Below are 20,572 nucleotides of genomic sequence, written 5' to 3'. Positions count from 1 at the left end.
CAGAGAGCTCGGACAGCAGTATAGGTACGGTTTACAAAAGCACACTGCATCACTAGGAGAAGGTTGTGACTTTTATAGAGAACTGAACCACCAAACTCCATCGAATTTACAAATGCTATTTCATTCCAGTACGGCCAAAGATTCCAGATGATAGCACCAAAAAATAAATCCAAGTTAGATGGATTGATAGCAAAATATTGCAAGTTAGATGGCCTCTTATGGCTTGGGCAAAAATTTGTACACCGAAGAGGGTAGGTGGGTTAGGTTTTCGGGACCTCAAATTAGGGAATCAATTGTGGCGATTAATCAAAGATCCAGATTCTTTATTTGCTAGGGTGTACCGCGCTAAATATTACCCAGATGGCGATATCCTAAATGCTAAACTGAAAGACAGAAGCTCTTATGCCTGGAACTCACACCGGCATTATTTTGAAGAGTGGCTGTAATAGTAATACTAGACTCTTTTCGGATTCGTGGGGAGGTACGAAACGGGTGACCCTTACAGGTACCTACAACATTCCGCAACTATGGAATGTGCGCTGCAGATATCTGATGCACAGAAACCAACCACGTTGGGACTCAGTCAAGGTACGTGAAGTTTTGGTAGGATCTGATGTGGATACGGTGCTGCAAACTCCGATAACGTCGTCTGTGATTGATAGCATAATATGGGGGAATCATGATTCTAGGGTTTATTCAGTTCGATCTACTTATTGGTGGCTTCAAAAGCCAACTCACACAATAGAGGCAATCTCTCCTACCTGGAAGACTATTGCGAAGTTGTCTGTCCTCCCCAAAATTTGCATATTTCTATGGAGACTAGCAAATGACACTTTGTCGGTTGGTAGCATAGTTGTAGCAATCGGGTTAGGCGATAGAATCTGTCCATTATTCAAGGTAGAAATTGAGACAATGATGCATGCCTTTCGGGATTGCTCCTTTGTATAGGATGTTCTACGAGAGGCTGGTATTTCAGGTGCGTTCCTTACTGCAGTTTATGCATCTCCAATACTTTAGTTAGAATCCACATGTGCTACTACGTTTGGGGTTGATTCTTTTGCAGAATTTGTGGTCTTTCTTTAGAATGTATGGAACATTCGAAATTCAATGGTGCATGATGGTCGCGTTCAACCTCCTTGGGTGATTGTGGCAAATGCAAAAGCCTTACATCATGAATTCCTTAATGCTATGAGACAGCAGGTCCTAACAAGCAAGGTGATGCAGAGGCCACCCGTTGGAGGCCGCCGGATAGTCAAGTCATTAAACTTAATGTTGATGGTGCTTATAACTCAACTATTAAAATGGTTGCGGTAGATGTTGTTGCTCGTGATTCTTTTGGAGTGATTCTTGGCGGATTCGTTACCACATCTGGAGGTATTTATGAACCTATTTTGGCAGAGTTGCATAGTCTTGCTGCGGCAGTCAACCTTGCAATTACGGAGGAATGGCGAAACGTGGTTATTGAGTTGTATTCTACTACCATAGTTAATATGTACAATGATGTAAGTGGAGATGATTCCACAGTCAGTGTCCTCATGAGGGATATAAGAATGAAATGTATCGTGTTTGATAGTTGTATTGTAATTTATGTGCGTAGGGAAGCAAATAGGGTAGCTCATAAGCTAGCTCAGAGAGCACTTGCTTGTAATGCTTTTTATTCCTTTGCGTCCGACGTTCCGGAGTTTATTGCTCAGGTTGTAAGACAGGATTGTTTAATGGTTGATTAATGGATTCTGGACATTCTTTTTCCCTTATAGGACCTCAACTTTATGTTGGTAGAAGGCGTTTTTAACCCGTTTTGTTAGCTGGGAAGAGAGTAGATGAAGCACTAGCAGCCCTTGATGAAGGAGAGCAGGCAGTTGCTGAAGAAAAGAAAACAGATTCATCGAGTCCTGCAGCACTTACATATCTGCAGACTGCTATTACAGAGCGCAAGCAAAAGTTGGCTGACCAGCTTGCCGAGGCTGCTTGCCAACCTTCTACAGTGGTGCTGAACTTCGTGCAGCAATTCTAGCTCTTAAAAGGCTTGGTGATGGACCACGTGCTCATAGTTTGCTCCTTAATGCTCATTTCCAAAGATATCAATATAGCATGCTTAGCCTTTGTCCATCAAGCACTTCATATGGAGGAGCATATACTGCTGTCCTCTCACAGTTGGTGTTCTTTGCTATTGCTCAAGCGGCCAGTGATTCCTTAGGAATCTTTGGTAAAGAACCAGCTTATTCTTCGGAGCTTGTGATCTGGGCTACAAAGCAAGCAGATGCTTTGCCCTTCTTGTTAAAATACATGCATTGGCTTCTTCAGCAGCTGCTGGTGGTCTAAGGGCTGCTGCAGAATGTGTTCAGATAGCTCTAGGTCATTGCTCATTGCTGGAAGCTCGTGGCTTGGCACTTTGTCCTGTACTCTTGAAACTCTTTAGACCTAGTGTTGAGCAGGCACTCAATGCTAATCTCAAAAGAATTGAAGAAAGCACCGCAGCTTTGGCTGCGGCTGATGATTGAGTGCTACAATGCCCCCCAGGCAATACTCGTCAATCTGGTTGGCCCTCTAGTGCATCACTTAGTAACACAATAGGATTTCAGTATAAACTAACAAGTAGTGCTCATCGATTCAATTCTATGGTCTAGGTGAACGGTTTAATTAATTAATTTTATTTGGCGTTTAATTTATTATAAAATATATCTTGTGCTCAGCATGTTTTGGAAAACAGTTCATTACAATCTGTCTTCTTTTATAGATTACTTGTGAAAACAAGGATTTCAATATTTAATTATTACTTATTTTTCATTTACAATGGCACATAAAGATAGAAAATGGAATTATGGAAAACATTTTCATAGAAAATTTCAATAATAAAATTACTCCTTTATATGGATCTAGTTCCCCATTTGGTGATTTTCAACAAATTACTTTGGAACTGCTTGTCCGTCTTTTGTTTTAGTTACTAAATGCTAATTAAGTATTTCTCAACCTTGGTACGTTTAATTCTAAAATAACTGTTTGACTACATTTTCTTTTATATTGTATTTCTTTGGTATTCATGATTTTGGTGTATTAATTCATTTTGGCAATAGTTTTCTGTTTTTACTTGTTAGACTCTTTATGGGTGCATGACTATGGTCTTTGAGCTCTCTTACGATATCATTAATATATGACCTAGTTATTGAGCTATTGAAGATCCTGCATCTCTCTTGGTTCATTTTTCTGATGTAACAGCATTATATACTTCCACTCATTTGATGTATATTCTACTTTCCCTTATAGGAATTCTTTGAGGATGTTGGACCGCTATTAAGCATGCAGTTGGGAGGACAAACACTGGAAGGTTTGTTTCAGGTGTTTGACTCATATGTGAACATGCTCATAAAAGCATTACCTGGTTCAATTGATGAAGAAATGGATTTTGGGAGTACTGGAAATAAAATTGTGCGGATGGCTGTTACTGAGGGCCAACAAATTGCATTGCTAGCAAATGTATCATTGTTGGCAGATGAACTTCTTCCACGTGCAGCCATGAAGCTGGCCCCAAGTCAGGGTAGATACAAGGATGACCACCGCAGAAGAACTTCAGATAGGCAAAACCGTCATCCTGAGCAGCAGGAATGTAAGAAGCTCATTCTGAGTTCCGTTGAGAGACTAAAAAATAAATTTTGTCAACAGCATGCCCTAGATCTAATTTTTACAGAAGAGGGTGAGAGCCATCTTACTGCAGAAATGTACATTAATATGGATGGTTCTGCAGAAGAGGTGGAATCGTTTCCATCTCCAATATTTCAGTTGCTTTTATCATTTTTCCTTTTCTTATTTTTATTTTTATTTTAATATCATTTCATCTGGTTATCTTGGGTAACAAAACTATGAGATAATTATTAAGGCGTGGGTGCATAGTCTCTTGCTTGCTCACTTATTGCCTAGTTATCGGATTTGTTATCAGGATGACTAGTCTGGTGGCAGACATGTTTGTAGGAAGGGAAAGATTTGCTACATTACTATTGATGCGACTTACGAAACTGTTATCATATGGCTCTCAGAAGATCAAAGCTTTTGGGATGATATTGAGGAAGGACTGAGGCCTTTAGGTCTATTAGGTTTACAACAGGCATGCAAACTTAGTATCATTCCTTTTGTGTTTGTAAATTCGTATTGGATTCTTAAAATTGACATATTTCTTTGTACATTTGCAGCTTTATCTGGATATAAAATTTGTCATATGCTTTGCTTCCCAAGGTCGGTACCTATCAAGAAATATGCATAGAGTTGTCAATGAAATAATTGCTAAAGCCATGGCTGCATTTGCAGCTACAGGGATGGATCCATATAGGTATGCAGTATGCTATGATATTATCATTGTTAGTCTCCCCAGCTATGCCTGTATATTCTAAATGGATGTATACTATTGGTAAAACCAATGTCGTAAGTCATAGATCACTTTATTTAGAGCATTGTTCTGTGGGGGAGTAATATAAAATGTGAGGAATAGTGGGAATAATAGTACCAACTTTTAAGTTTCTCATCACAATAGATTTGCATCAATATCTGCCTTTATGCTTTTATCACTGTTGCGCCAAGAGTTTTCCTAGTAGGAAAATGGTATAATTGATATTAATGGCCTTATAACTTCTGATAGAAAGCTTGAATGAGTTGGATTTGGATTCCAAGTGTTTTTAGATGGGGAAATGTGTGGGTTTTGTTGAATACCTTTTTGAAAATTGTTGGATGAATGTATAAGAAATTCTCATTTGTGTTTTTGTTCTGTAAGCGTGCTGCCTGATGACGGCTGGTTCAATGACATTTGTCAAGACGCAATAGAAAGATTAAGCGGGAAACCAAAAGCAGTTAGGGATCTGAACAGCCCCACCACCTCTGTTTCAGCACAATCAATCTCTTCTGTGTGATCCATGGTAGTTCCTAGGTTGTCATTTCTTTGACCTTTTGTATATTCAATAGTGAACACATTTTAGCAACGAATATGGCTCTCTCTACCGTGTTCATAGTGAATCGTTTTTTTCCATTTGATCTTTGTCAATTATTTGGTTGTCTTGTCTGCAGTTGATGTTTGCATGAATTTATTCAAGCATCAATGATTTTATCTTGATCACTGAAATATGTTTTTTTAGAGATATACAGAAATCCTTGAGACATTCCTAATGGTGTAAGACCAGCTCATCGCCAAGCCTATCCACCTCCTTCCCGACACAAAACCAGTTACTGTCAAACCAATCTACTTTCCATATGATAAGTACAATTTTATACTGCTAAACTATTTCTTCATGTACAACGTGTTGATTTTCTCAAAGAAGACCAGTAATCGTCTTCTGCGACCAAACCTAAAACTGGAAAGTAAAAGCAATTAGCCAAGCATTCTGAAGAGCAAACCAGCAGCAGGCTTGGTCCCATTCCCAAAAGTAATCATTTCAATCACTTTCTCTCTTTGGTTATCCTCATTCCAACGTACCTGCAAACACAAAGTAATGCTTAAAGTTTAGCTGTTCTGTTTAACTATGAAACATACTTCACAATCAATCACTGACCTTCCAAGCATCATCACAGTTGCCTGGGGATTAGTCCCTGGCGATATAGTAAACGTTGATCCGTCAACTACTCTGAGTGCATCAATTCCAATGACATGATAGTTTTGATCAACCACTCTCCCCACGACTCACCCATATGGTAATGCCATATGGTGCTCACAGTACGCCGGCAAAAATCAGCCATCATTTCGTAGTTTGATTGGTCAACAGGCAATGGAGGCCCTACAAACCTGAAATTTCTGCCCCCAAACCATTCAGTGAACTTAAAATCATACATGGATCGACTCCTCAAGATATCCCCAATCTTGCGGGTACCGTTCACACCTCTCCAAGTCTATAGGATTGCTAAAGTAGTTAAAGCGTACTATATAGGCTCGACGATCTTCTCCATGATGGTAGCCACTGTTAAAAGCAGAGGGGAAGAAGGTGATCTGACAAACACTGAGCGTGAAGGGGTTGTAAAAGGGATAACATTTGAAGCTGCCTCCAAATAAGCCCCCATTTCAGTGATCCCGGCAACTTGTACAAGTGAGTAAGGGTATCGGAGGCAAAATTGAGATGCCATTCCTCGGATTATCATAGACAGATTGGCCTACGTATGGCTGGTGATACGCAACCGGAATTCCCCAAGAAGACAAGTAAGGCCTAGGACCAATTCCACTTAGCAGCAATAATTGTGGACTTCCAATAGCTCCAGCACATAGTAGCACCTCGCCTTTCTCCTTCACCATAGCGTGGTGATACCTTCCCATCGCATCGCGAAACATGACCCCGATTGCTGATTGCCGAGACATCGCATTTGACGAAGAAGAAGCCAGTAACACCCTTTCCACACTTGCATAAGTTGCTACTTTACCGATCTTTGTACCGGTTAAATGCTCCAAACTAAACCCACGGTAAGGATCGATCCCTGCCTCAAGCAAAGCATCCCTCACATCTGAATGCCAGTTCTTTAACTCTGGCCTAACCACAACTCCCTTCTCAACCCAGTCATAAGATTGGTTTACCAAACTGAGAACCCAACCTACACCTGAACTCGCGTAAAACTCCGGATCAGCTTGGATATAGAAACCGGCATTGATGGCACTGCTGCCGCCAAGAACCCGTCCTCGAGCATTTAGGACGCCGTCCTCGGAAGTAAAGCTTTGAGCAGGAGAGTCGTAGGTGTCGACCTCGGTGAGTGTGGTCAAGAACCCTTATTGATTCATCAAATTTTGGTTACCATAGGGAACACCTCCTCTTTCAAGAACAAGAATCCGAAACATCTGCGACAAGGCGGCGGCTAATGGACAACCGGCGGTCCCTCCTCCCACGACGATGTAGTCATAGTAGTCCTCAGTTGGAAAATACGTCGCATTCAACGCAAAGCTCAAGTAAAGTGGATCTGCGACCAAAAAAACACCCAAGATGAATTGTCATTTCAAAACAAAAATCATCCAATTAATCTTTTTTTTTTTACATATAGCTAATTCCTCGAAAGCAAAAAATGGCTTAAACATCGAAAACCAGAATTCAAAGAAAGCGGATATCCCAAACAGAACAAGAGGAGAACTTAATGAACTGAACCATACTGACCTCCTTGAGGAAGTGGTCTTGCGAGAGAAGGAAGTGCAGAAAACAGCATCAAGATGGAAGTGCAATGAAAGCAAAAAGCCAAGGCTTTGTGCATTTCTGTTTATTCTTTTTCTCGGAGGAGAGAGAAATTCCTCTTGGAGGACTTCGAAAATGAAAGAGCGAAATTTTCTGTTTAATATTCAGTTGAATGTCGTTATGTTGATTTAGGCGCCTTCGTAAATGGGTCCCACAAGAATCCGAATCGACCCCTCCAGTTGAATATTTATAATGTTAAGGTACTTTCAAACGTCTTTCTATATATATATATATATATATATTAGCAAATGATTCAAACTTTATATATATATATAAATATTCAGTTGAATATTTATAATGTTAATATATATATATATTAGCAAGATATTAATTTTTAAAAATTTTAAGTTATTTAATTTAATTTTATGATTCGAACTTTATTAGTAATTTTTAGTAGAAATAAATTTATAAAATTATGAGATAGAAATCGAATTTTTATAATCGAGTGGCGTGCAGGTGCAGCTCCCCTAACCATAGTGAAAAACAGAGGTGGCCCAGGTCCAACCGACACTACCCCTCTAGGTGCAAATGATGTGTATTGATGTCTAACTAAAAGATAGAATCCAGAAAATGAAGGAACTGAGAGCCCAAGAGTTGAGATTGGCCCAGGTCGAGAGGACAGAGCTGGTCCAGAAAATGATTGTAAGCTTGCTTTACTCTTTGATTGATCAACATAGTTCAAATAACTATGCTGTTTTTGGTAACCATCAGTTCCGAGTTGATGGAACCTATAGCAGTAGCAGCACTCTTGAATAATGTGTCCAATAAATTGATATGATTGGAATTGCATCTACCACTGCCACCACGACCTCTTGATCAATTTTGAACAGACACACTTGTTCTTGTATCGAGTGTATCGCACAACAATTTGATCTTAGCCTAATGGACTAATGGTCAAGCCACCCTTCCTTTGGGAATGCAGATTGTAGTGTAGTGACAAAATTATTAACTTCATCTAATTACCGTCCAACTGATTGAATTATTAAGTAATAAAGTTCCATATGATGATAAGCAGTACAAGACTCGTACCGATATCTAATCAAATCTACTAAACGGTATTCCGATTCATTGTGGCCCAGCCAGAGGCACCCTTTCGGCTGCAATCTATGTTTTGCGTACCAGACATGACCTCCAAGGTTCATCGCATAAAAAACTTTTTAAAAAAATCCAATACATGCACCTAGGTCCAAACTAAAATAGATGGCAATGCCAATTTTTAGAGCCTTTCTCCTCCGCACATTCAATTATTATTATTGGACATTCATCAGAGGACTACAAAGACAGTTTGAAGCCCCGGGATCTCAACAAAACAACACGCCCAAACCAAAACAAAACTTTCCAGTTTAAGAGGGCAAAAATCAAAATTGATAAAAAAAAAAACATTAACCCACTCAAAAAAGTCCAGATCAAAGACACGGACCATGTTATTCGGGGCATTGTTCTACCTCAATTTTATTCACACAAATGCATCTACAACTCTCTGATCCATCATTGTCTAAGTGTAATACAGAAAATTCCCAATTCAAAAACCATAGCCAAATGACCAACCACGTACAGTAATTACAAAAGTTTAAAAAAAGATGGAGGAACTGGAAACAAGACAAGCTAAAGGGGGAAAAACAGCAAGTAGCATATCTTTCCACAACCGGAACACGCTCAAAAGTAATTAAATAGAAGATACGGGGAATCAACCCTAACCTTGGTTACCCTGTTCGACTACAGAGCTAGCTATTATAAGACATATAACTAATAAGCATGCCTTCACAAAAAAGACTAGAAGAACAGGGGCCAATAATGCACAATTTTTGCAACAGGAAATAACGGGTATCCAATCAACAACACAAGAATTCTAAAAACAAGATATGGAACTTCACCCATTATACATTCAACCCCATTCTTCTCAAGCTTCCAGGATAAGATATCCGACAAAGATGAGGCATTCATTCCTCCTTTTGTTCACTAAAGCTAAAGCCAAATCTAAGTATCTAACATCTCTCTACTGAATTAGAAATAATAATAGTAATATAACAAGATTAAAGGAGCCTCGAAGCAAGCTGACAAAGAACATAGAAAGCAGCAAACAAAATCAGCAGAAGGGCAAGTCATAACAGAGGTTCTTTTTTTTAATATTGTAAAGATTATCTTTTTTATCAAAAGACCAAGACTGTGATTAATAGAAACATGAAAGGAAAAAGAAAGGAAATACATTGCACCCAAACTCCCCCTCCCCAACACCCTCATTATATCAAAACTTACAGAAGATGATATTTTTGCCCTAAACCCAAAATAAATAAAAAGAAATAGGGAACTAGGAAGAAAAGGGAGGTGGGGGTGGCAATAACTGATGAAGATTCTGAGCAGCCTGATGTTGTTGTCCTCTGAGTATAAAAGGATGCTGCAACAACCGAGTCGCCGTCCACCTCCTGGCTGGATCCCTCTGCAAACAGCACGATATAAAATGCCTAAATTCATTGGAAGCATTAGGAGGAGCCTCTGGTGGCTGAGACATACAAATCGCACACATGAGACTGGCCCAATCACCTTGTCGACCAACCGCGAAAGGGAACCTCCCTAAATAGAATTCCAATATGCTAACACCTAAACTCCAAATATCCCCAGCGTAACCATCGTAGAGCCCATGGTTCAAATCGGTGTTAATCCTCTCGGGACTCATGTAAGCTATGGTCCCAACAGATGAGTTACATGGGTCCATGGTTTGATCCAGAATTCGGCTCACCCCAAAATCAGCTATTTTGACAACCTTCTTCGAATTGATTAGCAGGTTCGAGGGTTTTATATCGCGGTGAACGATGTGTCGCCGGTGAAGGTAGTTCAGACCGCTGAGGACTTGACGGGCTAGATCTGATAAGTTAGACTCGTGAGATATGGGGATTCCTTCCAAAGATCCGCCGTCCATGAATTCCAAAAGGACCTGGATTTCTCCGTTGTGATCGTACATTTCGTGGCATTTCACAACGTTAGGGTGGTCCACGTCACGGAGGATCTCGATCTCCCTACGGATCTGACGGCGAACGGACTCCTCGTGGTGCCCGTAGATAACTTTGAGGGCATAAGGGCGAGACGTAGGACGGTGGATGACTTTGTAAACGGTTCCCCCCGTCCCGCTTCCTATTCGGCTTACACGATCGAGCTCCGAGATGTTGACCTGCAGAGGCGCGGCGGCGTTAGAGTTGGCTGTAGGTGGAGCGGAGTTAAATGAGGGAGGAAGGGGAAGAGGGACGGCAAGGGTTGGGTTGCGTTGTGGAAGAGGTAGGGTTAGGTCAACTCGTCGACCTGGACGGCTCCTATTGACAGAGGAGGAGCCACCGGCCGATGGGGGTGGTTGCAGATTGGGTCTCATGTCCACCTATAAAAAATTTTGGAATGAAAAAGAAAAAAAAAAGAGATGAATGATGGAAAGAGTCTGTTCTGTTTTCCCTTTAATTTTCAGAGAGAAAGGAAGGTTCCTGGAGGAGGAGGAGAAAGAAAAATTAATTAAATAAAGAGTCCTTAAAAATAAAGAGAGGTAGAATTATTATTAATATATCAGATTTTCCTTTGATAATTTCAGAAAAGTGGTTTGAGGGACACAATGGGAATTTCCCTTTTTATGCATTTATTGTTAAATTTTAATTTATAATTCATTCTGCTGTTCCTCTTCTTTACAAACGAATATAAACACGAACCAAATTATAGTAATAGTTAAAGGAACTATGGTTATTTTCAAAGATTTTAGATTTAAACATTAGCTGCTGTAGTGAGAATAATTAAATATTTCTTATTAAATAATTTAAAATATTTAAAATAAATATTATTTTATAATTATTTTAGCTTAATAAAAAATATTAATTATTGTTTCTTATTTGATTTTATCGTTGGGATAAATCAAATCCATTCTGGCATATTTACAGTTTTTTAAATGTTCCAACTCAACCTCGTTATTTTTATCATTTTTAAGGAAAAAAAAAGGTGTAATTTAATTGGTCAATTCTCGGAATAATATATATTTATATATATATAAGAGTAAATTACACCGTTCCTTATCAAATTATATTATCTCCTATTTTCTTCACTCAACTTTCAATTTTTTTATTTTGCTCACTGAACTTTACACATTGAATTATTTTACTCACTCTCTTGTTTTCTCTCCAATGGCCGCATGATGTGCCCTTTTTTATTTTTAATATAAAATAATTGAGAAAATAACAAAAAACCAAAAGGTGGTCGGATGCCATCGCCGGCCACTATCGACCATCGTAGATGGTGGTCGTTCAATCTCGAATTTCATGAGTCACTTAACCTCAACATCGTGATTTCAAATCCAAACTCCATTTTGTCGGAAGTTGCTTCGAAGTCCATGAATTTGAGATTGAAAGTGAGGAAGTTGAAACATTTCAATCGATATTTACGGGTTTTGGGATAATTTTCGGTGAAACAATCACCATATTCGGACTCAGGGTGTCAAGATGAATTGACCCATAAAATTTGGGACTGAATGGCCACCGTCAATGACGGTAGACGGTGGTCGAAATGAAAATGACATAGTGGTCGACAGAGAGAAAATGAAGAAAATGAAAAAGTGTAAATTACACAATTCCTCGATGAACTTTATTCCCTTTCCTATTATACTCATTGAACTTTCAATATAAGATTTGAAACGTTGTTGTTTTGGTTTATATTGAGTTTTTCAAAACGACGTCGTTTTTATACTTGTGACACGTCATAATACCGTTAAATAGTTAACGACAAAGTCGGCAAAATAATTCAATGTGTAAAGTTTAGTGAGCAAAATAGAAAAATTTAAAGTTGGGTGAGAAAAATAAGAGAGAAAATATAGTTCAGTGAGAAACGATATAATTTACCCTATATAGTAATTATTAAAGTTTGTAAAACGATAATAAAAGATATTACATTTTCGTCAAGGTTTATCACAACAATAAAGGATATTGTATTTTTATTAAAAAATTATATTCAAATCTAATAAAAATATTATTATGTACACACCAGATTTTAAGATCAAATCTAATAAAAATATTATTATGTATTGTGTCTCGGGATGGACGCAAGATTTTAAGTTGGGGGCAAACTTGAATTTATAAAATTTTAAGGGGTAAAAACATATTTTCAATAGAAAACACATAGAAAATGTAACACCCTAAACTAGTACAACACAAAGTCAACCATTAGAATGCAACACAGAACCACCGAAATAGATAACCAAAATTTTTTGACTTTCCCTAATTAAAATGATTCCTTTGAAAATGCTCATAATAAAATAATTAACCACAGTTATATAAAATCTTTACATCATGAGCTCCCAAAATAATTAAATCAAAATATACAGACCACTTTAAAATGAGATACGACTCGAATATGCAAAAAAGAAAGGGGTCTACAAATATACATGTAACATCTCAATCATCGGGTAAATGACCGAAATGTAAGAATTTTTAACTCGGTAGTTGAATTAAAATAATTTGATATATTCAAGGATTTATGGTGGAATTTTTGTGTAGGGTAGGATAGAAATTTAGGTTTAGTGATGAGGGCGTTATGGTCTTTTCATATTAATGGATAAGTATCTCCTTTATTAGGTGTTTGACACGTGGGTTTTGAGAGTATCTGGAAACTCCTTTCTTGCTTTCTTGCTTTCTTTTTCTACCGTGGGTTTTACTCCTAAAGGTAAGAATATGAATTTTGTGGTTTTACTTTAATTTTTGGTTTGGTAATGGAAGTGGGAGTGTTATATAAGCTTATATAAGATTAAATCAACAAGATAAGTGAATTTGAAAGGATTTTGTAAAATGGGTTTTGAAATGAAATCTTGATATAGAGTAGTTTTTGAAGTTTTAATGAGATATTCGGGGACATCGGGTCGTGTCACCCAACAACCCAAACTACATGCGGGAATAAGCGATCCCAGTGCGCCGAGACGTAGAGGGGTCGAGGGGCAATGACGCAACTAGGCCCCCTTCAAGTGTTGTTCGATAACGGATCTGTTTCTTCTTATCTTTGGTGCATAAGATCTACTTTCTTCACTTTTCTTGAAGTACTTGTATATGCCATCTATGTTGGGCTCATATCTGATATGATGATAGGTGGGATTCAAAGGCTTATGGTATGATGTATATAAGAGTTTTGGGAGGATTTTGGGTGATTTTCGGGGTGAAAATGGTAATTATGGGTTTGGAGTATCGATACCATTAGAACAATATCGATACTTCAAAGGGAAAATCTGGGAAATTATTAAGGGTAGTATCGATACCTGTTGAAGAGGTATCGATACTGTAAGGGTAGTATCGATACCTGAAGGATGGTATCGATACCCTTGAAACATCAAATGCCAGATTGGTATCGGTACCTGGAGGAGGTATCGATACCCTTTAAGGGAAGTATCGATACTATTACGGTAGTACCGATACTTCCAAACATGAAATGGAAATATATGGTTTATTGCATTCCAAGTTTTTCTGAATCAATATAATTGAGTTGAAGAACGATAGAGATTTTCGATTGTTTTGTGTAGTGATTGAACGTATTCGAATTTGGGTCAGCTCGACAAATTAAGTATCAATTCAAAAGGTGTTAAGGATTTGGATTAGAACTTTCGTGAGGCAAAGGTGAGTGCAACTTCTCAGTTTTGCAATAGAATTGAGGAAGGCTTGTGATAAGTAAACCTTAGTGTTTTCGATCGAAAACTTTATAATTTCTTTTATGTTATATTTCCATGTTTTATTCAAGTCTATTATACAAGTTATGTTTTATGATCATACGATTATAGGAATGTGAACTTTGAACCAGTGAATATGAACAAACTCTATGAGAGAGAAACTATGTGAATAAAAACCACTTTGAATAATGATTGAACATAATTATGTAATTAATGACCCAAGTATATGTATGAGATTAGAGGTATAGTTGGCATGCCAAGAGTCGAGGGTTTTATATGGTCCTTCAAGACAAATATGTGATACTTCAGTGCAAACCTATGTGGCACTTTGGTGCAAACCTAGGTGGTCATTTGGGACAATTATGTGACACTTCGATGCAAATTACGAGTTGTGGTGACAACATTAGTTCACAACCTCATAGTACTCAAATACCTAAAGTTCTCAGTAGTATACATTGGGCATTTTAAACAAAGATATACCAAGTGAATAAGGTTCATAAGTATGCTTTGTGATATCGAAAATAATAATGAGAGTTCTTGTAAAACAAATTGATAAAATCAAATAATATTGTAATTGTTGGCATGTATTATGCGTTTAATTTGGAAATGCTCTAATATGTTTTGTAAACTCATGTATTTTGTACTCATGTAAATTATCAAGTTTTATATAAATGTGTATACGAAATGTTTTTTTATTTAACTGAAGGATTATACTTTGTATTTTGATCAAAAAATTTATTTGTTCGTATTTGTGAATCACAAGTGTTTTGAAAAGTCAAATGTAATATCTCTGATTCGTATCCGGGTCGAGTCAGGTACGGGTCAGAGGTGTTACATTTAATGGCATCAGAGTTAAGGTTTAAGTGGTTTTTAGTTCAAAATAAAGTCATTTTTGGTTTTAAAAAGTATACATGTCAATTTTTAATAAAGTTTTATTACTTTAATTATAATTATTTTATAAATATATTATAAATATCGTTTTTGGTATCATTATTTAAATCAAATACAACACTCACTAAAAATTTCATATATATAGTTGTATCACTTTAATTATAATTATTTTATAAATATATTAGTATAATATTTAAAATTATTACAATATTTGTAAAATTATTAAAATAACTAAAAACTATTATAAAATTTTAAAAATTAAAAGCTAAAAAAATAATGAGGTATAAAATAATAAATTACAAATATAAAAACTTTAAATCCAAAAAATGTTTATTTTATATATAAAGGCGCTAGTTTTATTAAAAATAGAAATTATCTATAATTACAATGAATATTTACAAGCATAATCGTAATCGTAAACGTAAACTAAATTATAATTATGACATTTTCCTATAAACATTGACACAAACTAGCCATATAGATCACACAATGACTAAAAAAATAAAATATTAAAAAAATCTAAATAATGATCCAACAAAATAAAGATACGAACAATCTGATTGCATCGACAAACAAACCACAAAAGGAATGAAGTTACTGAAGGCCACAGACAAATCGCAAATAAGAGTCAAGCAACATAAGAAAACTATACACGAACGCAAAACATGTATCCAAATCAATATGAGAATCCAAAGCATGGAAGATCAACATGATAACAAATAAGCGTCATTTTGATCAGTCATGACGATGTCAAATCCAACCTTGAGAAAAAAAGATAAACGAAAACAACGACAAAAAAACGTAAATTACCAAAAGGCAGAGAAAAATGTGTCACAAAGGCAGAGAACATGTCACAAAGACATAATTATTCTTATTAAAAAAAAGAAGACAACCGACAGGCGACAACAACATCAAAATCGGTGCCGTCGCTGGTTAAGTAAAATTAGAAAAGAAGAAGTTGAATTGATAAATAAAATTGACATAAGTTATAAGCAAAAAAAAAAAGAGAAAAGAGAGGAGAAGGAAAAAAACGATTAGGGTTTTAAGTGCAAAAATACAAAATCCAAAAAATATTATAAATTATTAAAAATATACACACTTCCGTTAAAATATCTTGGGCAATCTCTCTCCAATATGAGTTTTTTTATATTTTATAGATAATCGCTAGTTTTATTAAAAATAAAAAATATCCAGAAATATAATAAAAATGTATGAGCATAATCGTAATCGTAAACGTAAACGTAAACTAAATTATAATTATTAAATTTTCCTATAACCATTAACACAAAAACTAGCCATCTCGATCACACAAGGACCATAAAAGGAAAAAGTTAAAAAACCTAACCAATGCTCGAATAAAATAAAGATACAAACAAATCTGACTGCATAAGCAAACAACCACAAAAGGGGATGAAATTACTAAAAGACCACCGACAAATCACAAATCAGAGTCAAACGACGTGAGAAAACTATCCACGAGCAAAAAACGTGTATTCAAATCAATCTGATGGTCTAAAGAATGGAATATCAATATGATAACAAATAAGCGACATCTTGATCAGTCGTGGCGGTGTCAAATCCAACCCTGTCAAAAAATAAACAAAAAATGGTAAAAAAACCGTAAGCTACCAAAAGACAGAAAAATTTGCCACAAAGACAGAGAAAAACGTGGCATAATGACAGAGAATATATCACAAAAACATAATTATTCTTATTAAAAATAAAAAAATAAGAAAAAAGATAACCAGAAGGTGGTAAACAACATAAAAAACAGTGTCATCGCTGGTTAAAAAAATTAAAGAAAAAAAAATTTGATTATTTAATAAAATTAACACAAACTATAAAAAAATGGGGAGAGAGAATGAGGAAAAAAGGTACTAAGGTTTTTGACAATACCTATAATCCCAATATGAGTTTATTACTATTCTTTGAATATACTTTTAATAGAAGCAAATTTATACTAAAATTACAATAAAAATCAAAATTTTCTTTGATTTTTACACTAAATATTAATAAATTTGAATTAGAACACCTTAATTTTCAGCGTAATAAATATTTTTATATTATATAAAATTTTAAATAAGATTACTAGAATTTCTTGTCTAGTATTAAAAAATGCGACCATTAACTTTTAAACGTAAACCTTTTACTCTTCAACTATTATCACTTTAGATCGCAAATTAAATTATTTACATAAAACATATTCTTTTAAAATGTATGTATATTGATCATTAAAATAATGATTGAATTTGATACTATGAATCAATTCTAATACAAATTCAGTTAATAATTATAATTTTCGTAGACTTTTTTTTATATATTTTTTAAAACCTAAAATATTAATGATCAAATAATGCCCATAAAACCCTTAATAAATATCACTATAAATGAAATGATAAGCTTTAATAAATACTTTCATAAGGTCTTTTTCATTTCATAGAAATATCGCAATATGAGCTAGAAGCAGTTGGATTCCAATTAGTACTTTTGGCATAGATGATTGGTTATTTAAAATGATTTAAGTATTCCAAGAAATTTACTCTTTTTACATATTGTATACATATTTGAATTATTTTAATTCATTGAACATTTTACATATTGCATGGCTCATCAATACTATTGTTGTTTAATTATCTTTTGAATGGTATAGATGGATTATAAGATAATATATATTCAAAAAAAATTAAAATAATTGACAACACACCGATAAATGTAAATGCTCAAACCCAATAACTCTAAAGTAAACAACGCTCTCTTTTACCACTGAAACCACTTATGTTTGTTTTAAAATGTGTTTCTAATATTAGTTTTCAAATAAAACAAATTCAATTTTTTTTTAAATTTACCGTTTGTTTATTCGGTTGGTTTATGTTAGAAATTACTATTTATCAACATTCCAAAAGTTATCATTTCAATATTACCTAGCATGTATTCAGACGCCAATAGAATGAAGACGCGAGGAACATAGTTACATGGAAATGATACAAATTAGGCGTATAGGGGTCAGGGGAGAGATGTATTGACTGTGTAAAAGTAAACCTACTCAATATTTCAAAACACGAGTTCCTTTGAAGCTGGCGTGTATGAGTTCAATTTCATGAACTACGCAGGGAAAGAGCGCATGGTTGGTCCTAGAAGACCCCCTTTTAAGGGAGAAAATACATGAGATACAAGTCAATACTTTGGACTAGGTTGTCAAAAATAAGTTGAAGCAAACACGGAGTGTATTTGCAATTTACGAGAAAATCAAATGTTAATTACATAATTATCAACAGTGTTAAATGCCAACGTTTGATACCTATCCCATGCAACTCTTGCAACAAAATTTCAGTCTATGATCAAGTACCTATCTGTGCCTTAAATACTAAAGTCCGATGGAAGTAGATTTCAAGAAATCATCGTAATCGCATCTCCTAAAATTAAAGAAAATTTGGTACAGCTAAATCTATTAAGCTGGGATTTGATGGGTAACTGCGGTATTGCTAATTTCCTTGCATTTACAAGAATGGCTTTGGGTGGCAGGCTGTAAAAAGACGCATAAAAACAAGGGGGTTTAAAGAAGTTCAAGTGCTCCGCCACTTTTTAGTCGTTCCATCCGTGCCTGGAGCCCAAACAATGCCTTCTCATCCATAGGAAGCACGCCTCCTTGTGTGGGATTATCCATGCCGGGATGAGGATCTAATGCACGAGTCTGAGTAGAGATCCCGGCGTTCAATTTGTCGTTGACAGACATCAAGGGCCGGGTTGCATACTCATCAACGTTCCCACCAGCTGCTGCTAGTTGCATACTCTTCATCCTTTCTCTGATTGCATCCAACGTGCCACTGGTAACTGTACATTCAACAATATAGCTTCCATGGTGAATCCGAAAATAATATCAATGGCAACAACAAATAATAATAAAAGACGAGTAAATTACCTCCACTCATAAGCCTCTCATTTCTTTGGTCTGCCAATGCATTTTCAGGGTCACGGACTCTTGCTGTATTTATAGCATTACCAGACCCCCCGTTGTCTTCAGGATATGATGGTTGCAAATTAAAGTTTGTTGGTTCAGGTTTTGCGCCTAATGATTTAGAATCATTTAAAGAGTTGGTTTGTACAGGGGACAGAGGCGCAAATTCAGGCGATGAAGCATTAAGAGAAGCAGGGGGAGGGGTAGCCATTGGCACACTTGAAGGAGTCCTTCCAGCAGCAGCATTCTTCTCCATCTGAATGAAACTAAAACTCATTAACAAGCTTAATATCACATCTAGCCATTAAAACTTTACTCAGACACATAACGACACAAACCTGAGCCAAGCCGTCTCTAATATAAGTCCGAAATGCCTCACTAGCATTTTGGAGCTGAGCAAATATATCAACCTAATAACAAATACGAAAAATCAGTCTCAACTGTTTTCTTAGCTACTTTCAAGGATGCACAATAGAAACTATATTAATTACCTTGGGGTATAGCTGAGTGATGCGATAAAGCTCATAGAGACCAATGGTGCATGTTTGCTTGTCACCAATTTTCTTGAATATTGCCGCGAGTTCTTGCTGTAAGAAGACATAAGAACATTTTAAGAAACAGAAAATATCATAACACTAATAAAAAGGAGAATTACAACTTTAGTTATGGACAAACATCAAGTACAGAAATAAAATAATACTTTTAACTGGGCATCTGCAGAATTTGTGGCAGGTGCTGTATTGTTGACTCCAGAATCACCCCAATGAGTCTGACCAGGGCCAGTTGACGTCAACATTCTTGCCGCAGCCAAAGTCTGTTAAATTAAACATAAGGGATACTGGAAGTTAAGAAAAAGATGCTGCCACATTAAACCTAAGAAAATTGAATAGTCAATTATTATGCTTATTACTACCTCAAGATTGAGATCAATATAAGCGAGAATAATTGGTGGAGGCTTCATGTCTATGGGCACCAAAGATAAGTGACCCTTTATTGCAGCCCCTCGAAGCTTGACAAGTTCATGTAGAACGGTTTTTACCATTCGCAATGGTTTATCATCAGCTCCAGCTCTTTTATCAGAAAAATAAAGGAAGAAAAAAGGTTAATTGGGAATCAGTAGTATCAATTCAAGATCAGGATATGAATTGGCATTCAACACAGAAGGAAAAAAAAATATTGGGTTTAAGACATACCTTCTCCGGATTTCTTCCATCCCAAGTTCTTGCAGGTAGACATGGATACTTTGAAGGATGCGGTCCAGATCAACATCATAGATGGTGCTTTGCAGAACCTGCATCCGAGGGAATGTTACTTGAAAATAATGAGAATAACCAATGCATAAAGACGAGCTCAATACAAAAATTCCTACAGATAAAAATGATATTTTTCTTCATCATAAACAGCAATAAAATTCCTACAGGTTAGCTAAGGCAGGGATTGGCTAAGTATTTGTTGTTTTGTAAAGGCTTATAATGTATGCTTCTGTTATTAATAAATTGAGGTACTCTTTTCCTCCTTCCGCTGGTTGACCTTTTCCTATTCGAAAAAGTCAACTACGAAGGAGGTTTTTAATGAGACCTCCAACTTCTATATAAAAAAAAAGATTAATTGGATGTTCACTGGTGGCTTCATTCAGTCTCTCAATTACGATAAGTAATACAAAATATCCAATTTTCAAGCTCAAATTATCATATTTCATCAGCGGCAATTATTACTAACAAAGGAATCCTACCAATCCTTTAGGGTTAACATCAGAAAGCATATAAATAAATGATCATAACTATACCATTGCCAGCCGAAATTGTCTCTTTGCAAGGCTACAAATCACCAAAAGAAATGGGTACAAACCATTGTATGATGGATTATTAAGTTGAC

At 36.0% G+C, this 20,572-nt stretch overlaps 2 protein-coding genes and 2 pseudogenes across 3 annotated transcripts in view; 1 reads left to right on the top strand and 3 right to left on the bottom strand.

Annotated features, from left to right (window-relative positions):
* The first annotated feature begins 919 nt into the window (after positions 1–919).
* On the top strand, positions 920–5,017 carry LOC120194320 (annotated as a pseudogene).
* Positions 5,018–5,192: 175 nt separating this feature from the next.
* On the bottom strand, positions 5,193–7,200 carry LOC120194319 (annotated as a pseudogene).
* Positions 7,201–9,283: 2,083 nt separating this feature from the next.
* Positions 9,284–10,682, bottom strand: LOC120194422 (mitogen-activated protein kinase kinase 5-like). The gene has a single exon (XM_039196737.1). The coding sequence runs from the start codon at positions 10,540–10,542 to the stop codon at positions 9,490–9,492; it is 1,053 nt and encodes a 350-aa protein (XP_039052668.1). The 5' UTR covers positions 10,543–10,682; the 3' UTR covers positions 9,284–9,489.
* A 7,473-nt stretch (positions 10,683–18,155) lies between these two features.
* The window catches only part of LOC120193917 (protein MOR1-like), a 30,893-nt gene continuing 28,476 nt past the window's right edge, over positions 18,156–20,572 (bottom strand). For both annotated transcript variants that reach the window (XM_039196338.1, XM_039196339.1), the window contains exons 48-54: positions 19,891–19,988; positions 19,611–19,767; positions 19,398–19,511; positions 19,189–19,284; positions 19,036–19,107; positions 18,662–18,953; positions 18,156–18,573 (exon numbers count right to left, since the gene is read on the bottom strand). In XM_039196338.1, coding sequence (XP_039052269.1) covers positions 18,296–18,573; positions 18,662–18,953; positions 19,036–19,107; positions 19,189–19,284; positions 19,398–19,511; positions 19,611–19,767; positions 19,891–19,988 — 1,107 coding nt within the window. In that variant the 3' untranslated portion in view covers positions 18,156–18,295. The remainder of the gene's footprint in view (positions 18,574–18,661; positions 18,954–19,035; positions 19,108–19,188; positions 19,285–19,397; positions 19,512–19,610; positions 19,768–19,890; positions 19,989–20,572) is intronic.

Source organism: Hibiscus syriacus, unplaced genomic scaffold, assembly GCF_006381635.1.
Source record: "Hibiscus syriacus cultivar Baekdansim isolate YM2019G1 unplaced genomic scaffold, ASM638163v2 tig00116997_pilon, whole genome shotgun sequence".
Classification (NCBI taxonomy): Eukaryota; Viridiplantae; Streptophyta; class Magnoliopsida; order Malvales; family Malvaceae; genus Hibiscus; species Hibiscus syriacus.
The sequence above is the reverse complement of the archived record's forward strand: the minus strand, read 5'-3'. Positions and strand labels throughout refer to the sequence as shown.